This window comes from Lissotriton helveticus, chromosome 5_1 (assembly GCF_964261635.1).
Source record: "Lissotriton helveticus chromosome 5_1, aLisHel1.1, whole genome shotgun sequence".
In the NCBI taxonomy this organism is placed as follows: domain Eukaryota; kingdom Metazoa; phylum Chordata; class Amphibia; order Caudata; family Salamandridae; genus Lissotriton; species Lissotriton helveticus.
The window spans coordinates 914432747-914450834 of record NC_136065.1 but is presented as its reverse complement, the minus strand read 5'-3'; the positions used below and the strand labels follow the sequence as shown (position 1 = coordinate 914450834).

The following is an 18088-nucleotide window of genomic DNA, read 5'->3' as shown; positions in this document are numbered from 1 at the left end:
CTGTGGATCCCTGCACCCGGTGGCAGGCATCTTGGGGTGCCGGCCACAGGGTGCAGGGATGAACTGCACCCCTGCTTTTCACATTGGAAGCATGCTTTCTGCTCGGAATGCATGCTTGCATTGTGAAGTATACAAGTGTGATCGTACTATCGGGGCCGTAACCGAGGACAGCAGGTTGGACGGTTACGGCTCCTGACCAATGTCGGACGGACTCAGGTCCGTCCAACATCGGAATCGGCCCCTTAGTGGGAGATGCCTGGTAATACCGGAGAGACTCCCATGATTACCACTACATCTCTTGATTACACAAGGAATGTATTTATAATGGCCCAGAGCAGGAAAAATGTCCGGTAATCCATTATCACGAATATAATATTAAACGCGCTCTATGTAATTCAAAAAGCAGTGCAAGGATGATGCCCTTAATTATAAATTATATATTTAGACAAATAAATAACAGATTTGGAAAGCAACATGCCTTGACTGATATGCACACTGGTATCCCCACATAAAATACCAAAAAGTCCTCATTAATTCACACATAAACCTCTGTTTCAGTGAATGAATTTGTGAGTACCAAACTGTTAGAAATTGGATCTCTAGCTGGGACAGGTATGCATCCTATTCAAGTAGGGATCACAATCCTAGTCAGGGTAAGCTAGAAACACACTAAAAGACAACCTGTGTTCGCCTTCTGGTAGCTTGGTACAGAGCAGGCAGGCTTATCTAAAGAGACAATGTGTTAAGTATGTGTGCAACACACACACAGTAACACATTGAAAATACCACAAAAATACTCCACACAGGTTTAGAAAAACAGAGGATCATTTTATGACTGAAACAAGAACAAAACAACAGACATGTAATAAGCAGAATCGGAGTTCTGAGGTTTTTAAAGAATACATCAAAACGTAATGCTTATTTGAGGTCACACTGGACCCGGGTAAATCCAAAGTTCAGGCCGACTGCAATGGAGGGCAGGACAGCGACAAGACCCACGCAGGGGTCAGCTGAAAAAATACATCGTCATTGAACCTTGCAGTCGGGTTCCGCATCATCATTGAACCACGCAGGGATGCCATTGGATCAGAACAGCGTCAATGTTGAAGGGCACTGTGTCAGTTCTGATAAGCACAAAAAACTAGGCATGGGCAGCAAATTCCGTTCCGCTTGCGGAATTTGCGGAATGCAGGTAATTTTGCGTTCCCTCGAAGAACGCAAAATTGCCCAAAATTCTGCGTACCGCGACTTCGCGAAATTTTTTGCTTGTTCGCGTTCTCAAAGTGCGTGTTCGCGAGATAGTTCCCCCGAGCAAGCAAACAACGACTGCGAACAGGAAAAAAGCATCGCAAACAAGCAATTCTGCGTGTTTGCGGAATTTCCGCATGTTTGCGGAGATTTTTTACTGTTACGTGGAGATTTGCGTAACACAATTACGCAAATTCCACCCACCCCTACAAAAAACCCACTGCATCAATTGTGAAGTAAATCAGCAGCAGAACCGACTTCTGAGGCTACGTATTGGAGGGGGTACCTCAGGGTAGAGTCATAGATGGCTGGGTCCAGCAACACCAGCAGGAGTGCAAGAAGTTTTTGTGTCCCTGAGACTTCAGAAAACAGGAGGCAAGCCAGGGTTCAAGTGAGATGGGTCCAATCATTGTCAGTTCCTCAGAACAGTCAATCAACCAGAGTGGCAATCCTTGTAGCATAACAGTCTTTACACCTGCCTATTAGTTCTTCATAGGTCCAGTAGCCTACTGTCTTGGTAGGGTCAGAGCCCCAGTATTTATATCCAAATTTGCCTTTGAAGTGGGGTTAGCTTCATAGCAGGCCCTTGAAGTACACAAGTTCCCTTTCATCCAAGCCCTGTCTGCCAGGATACCTATGGGGGTAATCAGCCTTTTTTGTAGGACTCAGGACTTTGCTTATTCAGGTGTAAGTGTCAGCTCTACCTTCCTGTTCCTGCCCAGAAAGAGTTGTCAGAATTTACATGAAAGCAGATGAGTTCTCGGTCATACCCAGCCTTCCTGTGTTTTTAGCTGTCGAAGGGAATCCACAACGTGATTTATATTGGAGACATAATGCAGGACAAACAGAGCAATAAGAGCAGCGAAATTACCACTTTCTAAAAGTGGCATTTCTAAAACAGTAATATTAAATCCAACTTTACCACTAAAGAGGATTTATCATTACCATTCCAAAGATATGAAACATGATTTAGATACTCCTTTCTAATCAGGAATTACAGCTTTAAAGTGTTTTATTAAGGAATTTCAAATGCTAGTCTATGAGAGTAATAGACCTCACAGTAGTGAAAAACAAATTTAGCTGTTTGTCACTATCAGGACAAGTAAAACCTAAAAGTAAGTGTCCTACATTTTAGATATATATGGCACCCTGCCGGGCCTACCGTATGGGTGATTTATGTGTAATAAAAGGGAAATTTAAGGTTTGGAAAGTGGTTTTAAATGAGAAGTCGAAGTGGAAGTAAACTGCACACACAGGCCTTTCAATGGCAGGCCTGAGACAGGTTTCAAAGGCTACTTGTGAGTGTGGCACAATCAGGTCTGCAGGCCCACTAGTAGCATTTAGACTACTGGCCCTGGGTATATGGTACACCGCTTTAAAAGGGACATATAGTAAACTAAATATGCCAATTGGGTATACACCAATGTCACCGTGTTTAGGGGAGAACCACATGCACTTTAGCTCTGGTCAGCTGTGGTAAAGTGCTCAGAGTCCTAAGGCCAACAAAAAGATACAGCAAAAAGTGGAGGTAAGCAGGCAAAAGGTTTGGAGGAAGGCCATCCTAGGATGACAGGTCTAACACAAAGCAACTTTTCTGATTTCGAAACCTGATATTATACTCATAAAGTGTGTTCTTAAGAGTTTTCAGGGCCACAGCAAGACATATTTAGGGGCTCTTGTCTGGGACAGCTTTGTTTTTAATAACCCATTTTCTATTAGTTCTAGCACCATGATACAAAATAATATTGAATAATACATTAAAGGATGAGATGGAGATATAGACACATGTGAAACAGGGAGTAAATTTACCCAGGGGCCCATTTGAAAGGTGGGGGCAATAGCCTACTTTGGCCATGCCTTAAAACTTCTCTGCACTCATAAATTAAGATAAGTGTGCATGAAAATCTTAACTCACATGAATAGACAACTTTAATTGGATTTTTTAGAAAACAATGGGGGCCATTAGGATGACGGGTGGACTTTGTCCGCCCGCCATCCTATCGAATAACAGGACCGCCTGCCATAAGGGCGGGGGTCCCGTAGGGGGTATTAGGATGCGCCCGCCACAGTGGCAGGTGCATCCTGCATTTTTAACATTGTGGCAGGCGGTGCTCTCAGCACCACCCGCCACAATGCTAAAAATGCATGTTGTGCATGCACATGTAGGGGGTACCATAGGTACCCCCCATGTGCCTCCCCCACCCCCCATCATCCTGGGGGCCCGCAACGACCCCCAAACTAAAAGACCACATGCCTTTCCGTGGCGGCAACGCTGATACGGAAAGGCACCCTCCTGCCTGCATCCTAATATGGATGGCGGTGTCTAGCAGACACTGCCACCATATAAACCCTTTTCCGCTCTGGTCGCAAGGCGACCGGGGTGAACAAGCGGCGGACGGTGTTTCTGTCCGCCACGGTTCCCCCGCCATCCTAATGGGCCCCTATGTTTGATTTTTGATGCTATGGCTGCCATAATCTGATAAGAAAAATACAAAAAACATTCACTTTTCATCTGAGCTAATTAGGAGAGTTGCAGTGGGAAGCTGAACTGTGTATGAAAACTGTGCTGAATGATCTTTCCACTTAAAGCAAATGGGAAAGAAAACGCTTATTTAAATGGAATACCTGGAGCAAAAAATACGAAATTCTTAAAAAAAGGTAAGTTCCCAAACATTAGGAAAAAAATGCAACAAAATAAAAAATTGATTTTTGAGATGTAACGCTTTTCCAAAAGCCACTTCACTGTAATCATATTTTGTGGTTGGTTCATATGCCTAATGGTGCTGATCTTTCTATAAAAATCACAAAAATCATGAAATGTCTCAGAATATTCAGAAACATAACAAAATCCTCACCTTTAGCCAGTTTAAAAACCCATAAACCTTTGTATTGTTGTCTCACAAGCCCTCAGAAGAATCTGTTAAATATAGTAGTAGGTCCTTGCACCAGTAATAAGAAAAGGCCTGATTCACAAAGATAAATTGCACTTTTGAGTAAGTTTATACTTTTGAGTACGTTTCCTATTTTTCAATTTTCACAAGCCGTCCTTTTGAAGTAATCTATACTTTTGTAATAACTTTCACTTCAGTAGTAAGTTCAGCACTACACATGGCCAACCAGTGGTACTGCGGAATCCTCCCATTGAGCATAATGGAGGTAGGGACTTAGAATAAAACCCCATAGGAAATAATGTTATTATAATTGTAATTGTAATTGTAATTGTAAAAATATTTATTGAGCGCGGTTGCTGCCCACAGGCGTCCAAGCGCTGGGTTGAAGGGAAAGTGACTGGAGGGAGCTAAGGTACATAGGATTGAGCAAACAGCAATGTCTTTAGATTTTTCCGGAATGCAAGTAGGTCTGGGTTGGAACGGAGTGAGATAGGAAGAGCATTCCAGAGCCTGGCGGTGTTCAAGGAGAACAACCTACCTCCAGACCTAGCTCGCTTCACTCTGGGAACAACGGCGAGGAATGCCTCCATCGACCGAAGGTTCCTCTTAGGGTGGTAGGGGGTAAACAGGCTGATGTTTATGGCAGGGCCCGTTTTCCAAAAAGTGCGATGCGCCAAGCATAGCGCCTTAAAGGCCACTCTCTGCCTCACTGGCAACCAGTGAAGACTCTTTAAAGCAGGTCTGGCCGACTGGGTGCGCGGAATTTTCAGCAGGGTGCGTGCTGCGCAGTTTTGAACAATTTGCAATTTCCTAAGGGTCATCTCTGGGGCCCCCAAATATAGCGCATTGTTCGAGTCCAGACGGGATTGGATCAGACCTTGTACTGCCACCTTTTTGGCCTCCAGGGGAAGTAACGGGAGCACCTTCCTCAGAACTCTAAGTAGGCCAAAACAGGTGGCAGACAGCTTTTTTGCCTGGGTGGAGAAGGAGAGTTTATGGTCTAGCCATACTCCCAGACTTTTAACACTTTCCTTGTGAGCGGGTGGAGAGCCCAGGGTACTGGGCCACAAGGAGGTGAAAGCCGCAGGGGAGGTTGGGCCTAGGAGCATGAGCTCCGTCTTATCTCCGTTTAGTTTAAGGGAGGAGTTGGTCATCCATCCCTTAACGTCCTCTAGGCAATTTAGCAGGTCTGCTGGAGAATGAGTGCTGTTCTCCGTGGCCAGTGAGACCACAAGCTGGGTGTCGTCAGCATATGACACGATTTTGATGCCATATGGTTCGACAACACCCGCCAGCGGCCTCATGTATACGTTGAACAGCACCGGGCTCAAAGAGGAGCCCTGTGGAACTCCGCAGCTCAAGGGTTTCCTGGAGGATACTGTCTTTCCGTCGAAGATCTGAAACGACCTCCCAGACAGAAAGGAGTCAAACCACCTTAAAGCGTCACCTGAAACTCCGATGTTATAAAGGCGGTCTAGCAGGATGGTATAGCTGACCGTATCGAAGGCGGCACTTAGATCAAGGAGGATCACTGCCACTGATCCTCCCTGGTCCAGTATCCTTCTAGTTTCTTCGGTGACTGCTAGTAAGGCGGTTTCCGTACCGTGCTTCGGTCTGAAGCCTGTCTGGGATGTATGTAGTAGAGAGTGGTCCTCCAGGAACTGGACCAGCTGCGCATTTATGTGCTTCTCCAACACTTTGCTCGCCCAGGGGAGGAGCGAGATGGGGCGATAGCTGGCATGGTCGTTTGGGTCTAGGCTGTTTTTTTTTAACAGTGCCCGTACCATGGCTTGTTTCCAAGCCATGGGAACTGAGCAGGCGGATATGGATGTATTAAGGAGATCCAGGATGGTAGGCAGGGTGGTTTTGCTGGCCTGCATCAGGATCTCTGGCGGGGCAGGATCACAGGGGGAGCCCGACTTGACTTGTCGTGCCACCTTGCTTAAGGTGTCAAGGTCCAAAAGGTGGAAGTGCTCGAGGGAGGGCTGGTCTGGATGGAGGGGTGACCTCGGGGGGAGTGAGTTGCTCGAGTCCAGGGATGTGCCTGCAATCGGGAAAGTGGAGTAGATGTTTTGGATTTTGTCGTGAAAGAAGTCCGCGAGCTCGTTGCATTGATCCTGGGTTTTGTTAGGTGGGGGGACCGAATTGACATTGGAGCAATGTTTTATAATTTGGAAAATTTCTTTTGGCTTGGATTTTGCTTCTAATATTTTCTTAGAGTAGTGGGTTGCCTGGGCTGATCTGATTCCTTCTTTGTAGGCTCTGATCGCCTCTTTGTAGGCAGCCTTTTTGTTTGGGAGGAAGTCTAAGCGCCAGGCTCTCTCTCGTTGTCTGCAAACGCGTTTTAGTTGTCTTAGAGAGTCGGAGAACCAGGGGGCAGATTTTTGTAGTCTCTTCGAGGAGGACCTACGAAGCGGGAGGATCGCATCTAGCGAATGGGTGATCCAGCTCTCATAGTGGGCGTTTGCCGCGTTAGGGTCTGGGCAGGGTAGCGGGCGAGATGAATCTAAGTTGTGCATCCAGAGCTCCAATGGAAGTTTTGACCAGTTCCTCCTGGTTGTGGTTTGGGGAGGTGGCTGGGGGGTCTTGTGTTTGACCCAGGTAAAAGGGATCAAAAAATGGTCCGACCATGGGAGGGGGATAGGTTGATCCACAGTTCGATTCAGACAGTTGCTGAATATGGGGTCAAGTAAATTGCCTTTTTCGTGGGTCGGGGCGGCAACCAGTTGGAGTAGTTGGAGGGCTTCCAGGTCTTCTTGTAGTTCCTTAGCAATGTGGTCTGAGGGAGAGTTAAAATGAAGGTTAAGATCACCTAGGATTGTGTGGTTGGCGGAGGAGAGGATTCTTTGCGCTGTAATTTCTGGGAGAGACCTGTGGAACTCTTTTGCAGGCTCGGGGGGGCGATAGATAAGGGTGCCAGAGAATGTGCTATTGGCGTTGAACTCTATGCAGAATGCTACACTCTCGCACTCAGGGATGGTTTCTGCTGTTATACGGCATCGGTACTGGTTTTAAAAAATAATCGCCAGACCTCCACCTCTCCCTGCCGGTCTGTCCACTCTGAGGATATAATAGCCTACAGGTAGGGCTTTTACCACGTCTGGCTCGGAGTGGGCAGTGAGCCATGTTTCTGTCAGAAATGCCGCGTCTGCTTTTCCCTCCTCAAGCAGCATGGAGATCTGTGTGCTGTGTTTTGGTAAGGAACGGCAATTAAGCACCTACATGCGGTACGTTTGTGTCGCAGTCGAAGGGGGTTTGCAGAAGGAGTGTTTACACCCTGAACATCGGGCAGGTAGCTCTGTGGGTGCAAAGATATGAGGGCACTGGGGGATGGTGGTCCTACCTATGCTGTATAATGTCGCCAAGCTGTAGGTCCTGCTCTGGGTGGGGTGGGAGCCTAGGTCTGTGGCCCCTGGCCCCGGCCGGTCGCGGACGGCGCGCAAACAGCGCTCCCGCTGCGCTCGTCCGCTGCGCTTCCTGTAGATGCACATATTTAACCAGAGGGGGGATGTGGCCTAAGTGGGCGTGGTCAGCGTGCACGCCTCGTCTGATGGCGGCCGCTGGGGCTGGTGAGGGCGTCAACAGCGTTTTAGTCAGCTGTGCGCTAAGTGCGTTCAGGTCCTGGTAGTGGTGCAGGTTAAAATCAGCACGTTATGTGACACCACGCAATTTTAAAAAGGTAAGCTTTGTCTTATACAATGATATTCTAAGTATTTGCCAACACTCGTACCTCCAGCTCCCGGCTTTCCGCCTCAGGAACTGGGTCAACAGTCTACAAGACCGCTAGTGTTCAGCGCTTTTATACAACACTCTGGGGGGGGGGGCGTGGCCTAAGTGGGCGTGGTCAGCGTGCACGCCTCGTCTGATGGCGGCCGCTGGGGCTGGTGAGGGCTTCAACAGCGTTTTAGTCAGCTGTGCGCTAAGTGCGTTCAGGTCCTGGTAGTGGTGCAGGTTAAAATCAGCACGTTATGTGACACCACGCAATTTAAAAAGGTAAGCTTTGTCTTATACAATGATATTCTAAGTATTTGCCAACACTCGTACCTCCAGCTCCCGGCTTTCCGCCTCAGGAACTGGGTCAACAGTCTACAAGAGCGCTAGTGTTCAGCGCTTTTATACAACACTCTGGGGGGGCGTGGCCTAAGTGGGCGTGGTCAGCGTGCACGCCTCGTCTGATGGCGGCCGCTGGGGCTGGTGAGGGCGTCAACAGCGTTTTAGTCAGCTGTGCGCTAAGTGCGTTCAGGTCCTGGTAGTGGTGCAGGTTAAAATCAGCACGTTATGTGACACCACGCAATTTTAAAAAGGTAAGCTTTGTCTTATACAATGATATTCTAAGTATTTGCCAACACTCGTACCTCCAGCTCCCGGCTTTCCGCCTCAGGAACTGGGTCAACAGTCTACAAGAGCGCTAGTGTTCAGCGCTTTAATACAACACTCTGGGGGGGCGTGGCCTAAGTGGGCGTGGTCAGCGTGCACGCCTCGTCTGATGGCGGCCGCTGGGGCTGGTGAGGGCGTCAACAGCGTTTTAGTCAGCTGTGCGCTAAGTGCGTTCAGGTCCTGGTAGTGGTGCAGGTTAAAATCAGCACGTTATGTGACACCACGCAATTTTAAAAAGGTAAGCTTTGTCTTATACAATGATATTCTAAGTATTTGCCAACACTCGTACCTCCAGCTCCCGGCTTTCCGCCTCAGGAACTGGGTCAACAGTAAATTATATTATTGAATAAATATGAAAAAATATACAAACATATACATTAATGGTAAAATATATACAAATTGTACATATGTATAACAAATATGTGGTATTGTTGTATATTTTTATATATATTTTAAAATAGCCATGTGTAGTGCTTGACTTACTACAAAAGTGTAAGTTACTACAAAAGTGTAAGTGATTTCAAAAGTGCATTTTGTTAAAACTGAAAAGTAGTAAACTGACTCAAAACGAAAGTGTAAATATACCCAAAGTGCAATCAGGCCCATGGTTTGGAAGCACTACAGAATTATTCAGTAGTTTCCACCAATATATTCAACCCCTTTTCTGCGTACTTTATCTTTAGTCTTTAACTGGGGGCTATGGGCCAGTGATTACCAGACGATTGCACAATATCACAGTTTAAATGAATGGATAAGGTAAAAATATCTGGAATGCTAATTTCCACATCCTGTCTCCGTTGGTTTACTAACAGGTTGACAATGAGTATTATAATCTTTTATCAGGCAAAGAACTGACTTTGTGTCGCAAACTTTTCTAATAGATCCTCAGTGAAATTAATTCTAAAGTCTATTATGTACCAATAGTATCAATAGCATTAAGCTGTATCTATCTTCCAATACCAGTCCCATTAATAAATATCATGACATTTGGGTAAACGAGGGAGCTAGAAGTCCAAAATCTGGCCCATTACAATACCAACATAACCTTACTCCTCCTACTGGACCCATGTGGGTAGGAGTTTTACTCAGGATCAATACTTCACCTCAGAGGCGATGGTCCTCTGATGGACCTTTCTCTGTAGTAGTGAGGGGTGAGGAAACAGGATGTCCGATGAGACCATTAATTGGTAGCCAACTCACAACTTGGTAATTTGGTTAAGGTAAATTACTCTCAAAACCACGCTATAGTATTGCAATTGGTAGACTAAAGAAGTTTAGTCTAACAAGAATCATGCAAACCAAAATCTCTGCTGTGGCTACACAAAACAAGAGCAAAAAAAACTGATGTTCTGAAAATAGTCTGTGGCTATCTCTATTATGCATTTAAAATCAACACATTTTCAACAGAATGAAAATTAGACACAATAAGGCAGATCAATCATCAATGATTAAAAGTAACATTTTAAGAAGCTCAGTCATAAATCTAACAGTTCAGTATATAAAATCACTCATCTAGTTGGATGAATCAATCCTTAAATAAAAGAATCCATAAGAGGATACACAAAATAATTCATATCACCAACAAAGCAAGAAGTTGGTTTTCAAAGGTTCTCTTTGCATGGGCAAGGGGATCAAGTTAAAGTCCACTATGGGAAAAGTCCATGGGAATGGGTGAGGGAGAATGGATCATAAGGTGCAGAGACAGAATGTCAATGGGAAAATATCGACATGCAAGAATATCAAGATAAGAATATCAATGGTGTAGTATATCGAGGTAAGTTTTCTTGATGTTTAAAATATCGATTTTATTGTGATTTAGTTGATGGCAAAAATCGTGATGTAAATAATATTGATTTTATAGTTTCTTTCTTTTAATATTCTATAATTTTTTTGTATTTTTGTATTAGTAATTTTATCATTTTTAAGTAATTGTCTTATGTTTAAATAATTCATTTTTTTAAATATAATTTTTAGGAGTGAGATGTTGGGTTTATAGGAGATAAGTGTGGGTAGTAATTTAAAAATGCAGTTGAAAAATTACTATTTTTTCATAATTTGTGTATATTTTAGGAGGAATGTTGGGTTTATAGGGGATAGGGTGGGTAATAATTTAAAAATGTTGTTGAAAAAATACTATAATTTTGTAATGTGTATATATTTTAGGAGCGGGATATTGGATTTATAGGGGATAAGGGTGGGAAATCAATTAAAAATATTGTGTTGAAACATTTTTGTTTTTTTTTATTTAACTTTATGCTTGGGATGTTGGGTTTATACGGGATATGGGTGGGAAATAATTTAAAAATGTTGTGAGGGACTTTTTTTTTTATTTTTATAAAATTTTAGGAGAGGGATATTGTGTTTATAGGGGATATGGCTGCCCGAATAAAGTACTTTTGACTTGACTTGACTTGACTTGGGTGGTGAGTAATTTAAGAATGTTTGGATAAAAAATAGATTTTAAATAATAAAATATATATTGATTACAAAAAAATATAAAAAATGTTACTTTTGTAAAATTCTGAATTCTTTATGTTGCGAAATACTTTATGTAAATTTTGTGAAAGTGTTTCATTTTTTATTAAAAAAATATAATTATTTAATAAATTCAAAATCGTATTTTCTTAAATTTTTATTTAATTTTTTTAATACAATTTAGTGAATAATCGAAAACATATTTTGAAATATTTATATATTTACATTTTTTATTGAGAATTTGTAATTATTAAAAAAATCTATCAAAAACTGAATTGTATTTTTGCAACTAATAAACATTTAATATACATTTTTTGTTAAGAATATATTTTTGGTAGTTTCAAAAATCAAAATTGAGGGGGGTTTACTCAGTCCTTTCCTTGATTTTATTTGTATTTGGAGTTGGAATAGTACATTAATATGTTTTACTATGCAGCACTTTCCCTGAGTGTGTGTGGATTAGGAGTTAGAATAGTAAATTATTACAGTTTACTTTCCAGCAATTTCCCTGAGTTTATGTGGATTTGGAGTAGAAATATTTAATTATTTTGGTTTACTATCCAGCACCTTCTGTGAGTTGACTTGGATTTGAAGTTGGAATAGTAAATTATTATGGTTTACTATCCAGCACTTTCCCTGAGTTTATGTGGATTATGAGTTGGAATATTACATTATTCTGGTCTATTATCGAGCACTTTTCCTGAGTTTAATTGCAATTGGAGTTGGAATAGTAAATTATTATGGTTTACTATCCAGCACTTTCCCTGAGTTTATATGCATTCAGAGTTGGACTAGTAAGTTATTATGGTTAACTATCCAGCGCTTTCCTTGGGGTTACGTGGATTTGGAGTTGGTAAAGTAAATTATTATGGTTGTAATAGTGAATTATTTTAATTTATTATCCAGCACTTTCCCTGAGTTTAGTTGTATTGGAGTTGGAATAGAAAATGATTATGGTTTACTATCCAGCACTTTTCCTGCGTTTAGTTGGATTTGGAGATGTAATAGTAAATTATTATGGTTTACTATCCAGCATTTTCCATCAGTATAGTTTGGTTTGGAGTTGGAATAGTAAATTATTATGGTTTATTATCCAGCACTTTCCCTGAGTTTAATTGGAGTTGGAGCTGGAAAAGTAAATTATTATGGTTTACTATCAGCACTTTCTGTGAGTTTACTTGGATTTGGAGTTGGAATAGTAAATTATTATGGTTAACTATCCAGCACTTTCCCCTGCAATTACTTGGATTTGAAGTTGGAATAGTAAAATATTATGGTTTATTATACAGCAGTTTTGTTCAGTATAATTATTTATGTTGTTGGAATAGTAATTTGATGGGGGTATTATTCTGCTTTTTGGCAGAGTTTAGTTTATTTGGAAGTTAGTAATAGGAATTATTTATTATTTATTATGTTTAATTTTTGTACAGTTTATATGTATATTGTAATAAGTAAATAGATGTATGTTCGTTTTTATTTTCAACATTTCTTTATGGAATAAAATTTATATTTTCATTCACAATTACATACTTTTCATTTTCTTTGGTTACACATTTATTATAATTTATTATAATATTTAAAACATAAATCATAAAGTTTGATGGTATTCACATTCACATTTTATTATAAAGTATAACATTTGTAACATTACATTGTCATGTATAAATGTTAAACAAATAATATATTTGTATATATACCTCTTTACAGTTTTGAAAAATAGGAAATTTTTTGGTAGCATAGTCATGTAATAGTAAAGCAAACTATTAAAAAAATGTCCTTCATAAACAGTTTCATTTATATGGTTTATTATTTTTTAGTACCAAAAAGAAAACATTTGTATATATTTTCTTAAATATTTTTATAATACATTGTACATAATTGTATTATTTTAGAAAAATTGTAAAATATGTATTTGACAAGGTTATATTTAATTTTTTAGTATATTGAATATTATTTTTAATAAAATACTATATATGTTTAATTTAAAATATGTTTTTAACTGAAATATTTTGTACTTCATATATAGTTTGTATCACATTTTTATATTTTTTGTCCAATTACAGTGAATGAAAAAAATATATATTTTAATATACATGAAATATTATATTTTAGTTTTGTGTGATAATATAACAGGAGCCGGTTCTGATCTCGCTGGGAGATGGTTCAGTCCAACTCGGATCCGGAGGGGTTTTCGACCGACTCGTGCTCTGGCGCTCCGAGCGCCCGAGTACGATGTGAACAAGTGCTGACGGACACCGGTCGCTCAGAGCCCCATTGAAGTCAATGGGAACCTGTTATATGACGCGTACAACAGGCTCCCATTGACTAACAAGGTACGTTGCGCACAAGGGAGCCCCCTCTAGTGGGGACGCGTCTAAGCCATCCGCACCATACATGCATGTGTAGGGGGGACCCTTGGGCCCCCCCTGTGATCTGCTTGTACAACTTCGGGTGAAGGAGGGTCCGGCGCGGACCCCAGAAGCCCGCTTACAGGAGCGTTTAAATGTCGGAGGATCCGACTCTACTCAACTGTCAGAATCGTGCATTGCACTGGCTCGGTCAGAAATCGCCTGCATCGCACGGCACGGTTTGCATATGGACAAGAAGTATGGAGCGGTTCAGACCCGGAAACGATTCAGTCAGCGATTTTGCATTTCTCGCATCGTACTTGCTTGCTCGTAAAGCTGTACGAGTCGGTCTGAAAACACACGTATTGCTCGTACTTTTTCCGTATATGTATATTTTACATTTCATTAAATGTATTTTAAACATTGGGAAAAAACATTGAATGATATAAAGTTAGACATATATATATTTTTTATTCTGTATTTTCCATTGTTGCCTATAGGGTGCTAGTCTTTTTTCATTTTAATTATGCAGCCACTTTTTTTCCTTTTTTCTCACTTTCTATCGATTTTGATTTTAGATCATTTTGGAAGACGGAACCTCGCGGTTGGGAGCTGCATTTTTATCTGTTCAGGTACATTAATTTTATATGCTTTTAAGGTAGTTTTAGGGTAGGGGTAAGGTAATATTAGTTTAAATAGATTTGTTAGGGTGTTATTTGATCATTTCTGGTGTAGTTAGGTGTTGTTTTGGTAGTTTAGTGTTTTTTATGTTTGACGCAGTGTTGGGTATATTTAGAATGTTATGCAGTGTTAGTTATGTATTTATTACATGTATCATTGTATATTTAATGTTGATGTTAGTGCTTATGGGTTTGTATTTCTGTTGTGGGCGGGTGGTTTCTTTTTTATTTACAGATTTTGTTTTTGGTGAACGGATGGAGTTGCCAACGCTTTTTTTTTCAATAAAGGAAAATGTTATTTCTTGTTTAATAACAAGTTACTTTGCATTTCCTTTTTTTCCTGGTTTGTTGGAGCGTTTTTGTTTTCTAAATGATTTTTGGGTTTTTGAGGGCTTCATCATTAAGAGGTTTGAGGTGTTGGATTTTCTTTGTACAGTTGGATTTCTGTATTTTCATCTGAGCTTTGTTATCCAATGGCTGCACCAACAAGGGTCAAAAACTAAAGCCTGACACTGAAGAAAGTGTTATCATGCACTGCATTTATTATGATGCATCAGGGTAAACTAAGTGCTGGAGTGTAAAGGCAGTGTGCGCCCACCGCCCTCCTGTCCAATGGATTCATATTTAATTGATTTGCTGTGGATTTCAATGATATTCTACTGCTACATAACTGTGTTTTTTTTTTACTATGGGTGGGAAATGTATCTCTTTTTTTCATTATTTCTTTTTTTAAAGATATTTATATTGAGTCATAATTTTGTACTATATTTGTTATTTTATAACCATTATATTCATTAATAAACAAAACAAAATTGCTGTTTATATGTTTTATAGTTGTAAAATGTAAACAATGTTTTCTATTTTGTTTAGTTTTGTTCAGTTTAAAGAATTGATTTAGCAATCAAGTCTAGGTATTCTAGACCTTGGGTATTTGGATGTTACTTGGTTTTATGTTGCAGGTATTAGTACATAGTTTTCGTGTGTTTATTTAGTTTAGGGCCTATTTTGCTTAATGATTCCTCTAGTCTGAGTTCTTGATAACTCTGTTCTTTTTTACATGCTTCAATGAGTTTGTGAAGTGTTGGTTGTCCTCTTCCTATTGTGGCTTGGAAGGCATTATGCCATCCTTCCACCGTGTTGTTTGCTTTGGCTTTTTGAGCCACAGTACTTGCGTATACATTCCAAAGGGGATCTGTAATGTAGGTTGTCTACGGTGCCCTGACCTATGTAACCTTCCCGCCCAGGTGTCTTATAAATAGTCTAGGAAGGGACTTAATTTTTTTTATTATCTTGATAGAAAGGACTTTCTATAAGTAAGTTGTAGTAATTGGCTATTTCAGTACTTGGCACATAGGCCAGGCTATTCATTTTTTATTTGATAGGCAAAGTTGATATTTGTTGAATGATCTATGCTCAAAGAAGATTTCTGTAGGTGCCTCCATATGCTCCAATTAAAATGGTAATATCAACCTTGTATTGCAATGCGTGGGTATAGTTTGAGGATGGATTGAATCATTGCCTGCTCAAAGTCTATTATGATTCTTTGGGGACAGTAATTTTCTGTGAAGTGTTTGACTATAGTTAGTAGTTTTACACAAGTGGTGTTCTGATTACTAGGCAGTAGTGCATAAATAAAGGTGATATATGTCTATTCATATTCTCTGTGGATGGTATACAGCTGATAGAATGGTTTAGGACAAACTTTAAATGTGCCATCCATCATCCACGTTTCACAGTTTTTAAGTTTCTGTAAATTTGTATTAGTTGCAGACATAATAATTCTTTTTTTATTACTTTCGTTGACATAGATAAGGAATGTTTCCTCTTTGTAGTTGATCTTATACTCTGGTAGTATTTGGATTTTCCAAAATATTGGGGGATAAGTGGAATTTGAGTCGTAGCTCTTTTAGTTTTTGCTATTAGTCTTTTCAAAGTGGCGATAGAAGGTAGTTGTCCTGACCATGTTCTGGCACTCTAGTCAAAACATTCTTTAGTATTCGGGTGCTTATTTGTTGGAAACTTGCACTTGCTTCCCTTATAGTCTCTAGGGTATCTCTTACTTCAACTTCAGTCACATTGGGGGAATGGTTGTGTTCTCTAACATTCACTACATTGGTATCTATTGTAGTAGCTCTCGAATAACGGGCATTGGAATAGTATTTGCTACACTTTCAATGAGTTTTATTTTCTATAACTTTTTCTTGGGTATAAGTGTAACCCATGTAGCAGAACAGTGGTTTCTCTTTTGCGATGTAATGAACTTTGCTCCCTCTGCCATTTTTTGGGTATATCTGTGGATTCCACGAAACTCCGTCGGGACCGTCCGGAGCAGGTGAAAATCCATCTGCAGCAGTCGGATTTGATGCGGAAACACCAAAAACCGCCGCACAACCAGTGAATTAATTGCACTTGAAATTAGGATACGATTACGGTGACAGTGGAATGATCAGTTGTTTCCAATCGCCGCGATCGCAACAATTGTTGAATGGGAGAGCCGGTGGAAGGGCTGTTGTATTTCGACCACCGCTGTCGCTCCAGAAGATTAATGGCGGTCGAAAGCAACCACACAACAAAGCTACCAAGTTTGACCATTAATCTGGCTCAGCCTCAAAAAACACCTAACACACCCAAATGACACATCCCCATGGCAAGTAAAAAGTACAAATCCCAGGTCAACCCACACAACACACCTGACATGACTACTCCATTTTGACCTACCCACATAGCTGAGTATAAAACCAGCCACTTCCCTAACAAAAATCCTTTGCACAATTCCACAACTGAAGGGTCCAAACACGCACCACACACATTACCACCACCACCTTCACAACTGCACTTTTCCCACATTTGCACATCACATACCATGTCACTGAAGAAGATACCCAAATTCACTGACAATGAGTTGTCAGTTGTGGTAAATGAGGTAATCTGAGTAGGACCACATTTGTTTGGAAGCATGGTCCAAGAGACACAATTAGCGACAACAAAATAAAATGTGGCAAGGATAGTCAACACAGTTAATGCAGTAGGGACCCCCCATGCACCCAAAATGAGATCAGGAAGAGGTATAATGACCTCAAGACCAGGGTGAAAGAGCGTGCCAACGAGAACCATGAGCTAGCTCAGAGGATTGGCGGTGGCCATCCCATTCCACCACGAACATTCACCAAATGGGAGGAGAAGGGGCTTGCCATACTGCATCTAGAGAGTCTTTCAGGAAAAGCCAGGGGAGTGGAGGCTGATAAGTACCAGCAAATGTCTCCCATTACACTGCTATCTACAGTCTTGCACAACTACAAAGCTACACTTCCTAGGCCCAAATGCACTTATGTGCAACACATCCTTCCACACACATGTCTCACAGATCTAACATGTACTCCCTCTGAATCACCCCAAAGGTAGCTAGCATCATTCCCAGGGGGGGCATGTGCACGGGCAGCCAGCACTACAACTCCCACCAGGTACCCTTGTCCCACAGCTCAGCAGGATGGAGCACTCCCCGCACCAACAACCATGTGGCAGCTGTTGCATTGCTCTCTTTAAACTCACAGGTAGGTAGCCATCTAAACAGGGTGGGGTGTTTGTGTGTGGGAAGCCAGCACTACAACTCCCACCAGGCCCCCTTGTCCCACAGCTCAGCAGGATGGAGCACTCCTCATACCCACAACCATGTGGCAACCATTGCATTGCTCTCTTCAAACTTACAGGTAGGTAGCCATCTTATGCTTTCTTGTCCGACCCCTGAGCAGGATGGAACACTCCCCCATCCAAGAGCCATGTGTAACCTATTCCCTTCCTCTGCTCCACTTCACAGGGAGGTAGCCATCTTAACAGGGAGGGGGTTTGTGGCTGGGAAGGCAGCACTCCAACTCCCCCAGGTCCCCTTGTTCCACAGCTCAGCAGGATGGAGCACTCCCCACACCCACAACCATGTGGCAGCCATTGCATTGCTCACCTTCACCTAACAGGTAAGTAGCCATCTTAACAGCAAGTAGGTTTGTGGCTGGGAAGGCAGCACTCCAACTCCCATCAAGGCCCCCTTGTCTCACAGCTCAGTGGGATGGAGCAC

General features: G+C 41.5%; 1 protein-coding gene across 5 annotated transcripts in view; it reads left to right on the top strand.

Moving 5' to 3' along the window:
- LOC144754987 (uncharacterized) overlaps nucleotides 1–18088 on the top strand; it is a 215350-nt gene that overhangs the window by 178009 nt on the left and 19253 nt on the right. For 2 of the 5 annotated variants that reach the window (XR_013594818.1, XM_078643377.1), the window contains exon 6: nucleotides 13918–13971. The exons of the other annotated variants lie outside the window; for them this stretch is intronic. Coding sequence is in view for 1 of the 2 variants with exons in the window: in XM_078643377.1 (XP_078499503.1) it covers nucleotides 13918–13971 (54 nt within the window). In the remaining variant the exon portion in view is untranslated. The remainder of the gene's footprint in view (nucleotides 1–13917; nucleotides 13972–18088) is intronic. 5 annotated transcript variants of the gene reach the window in all.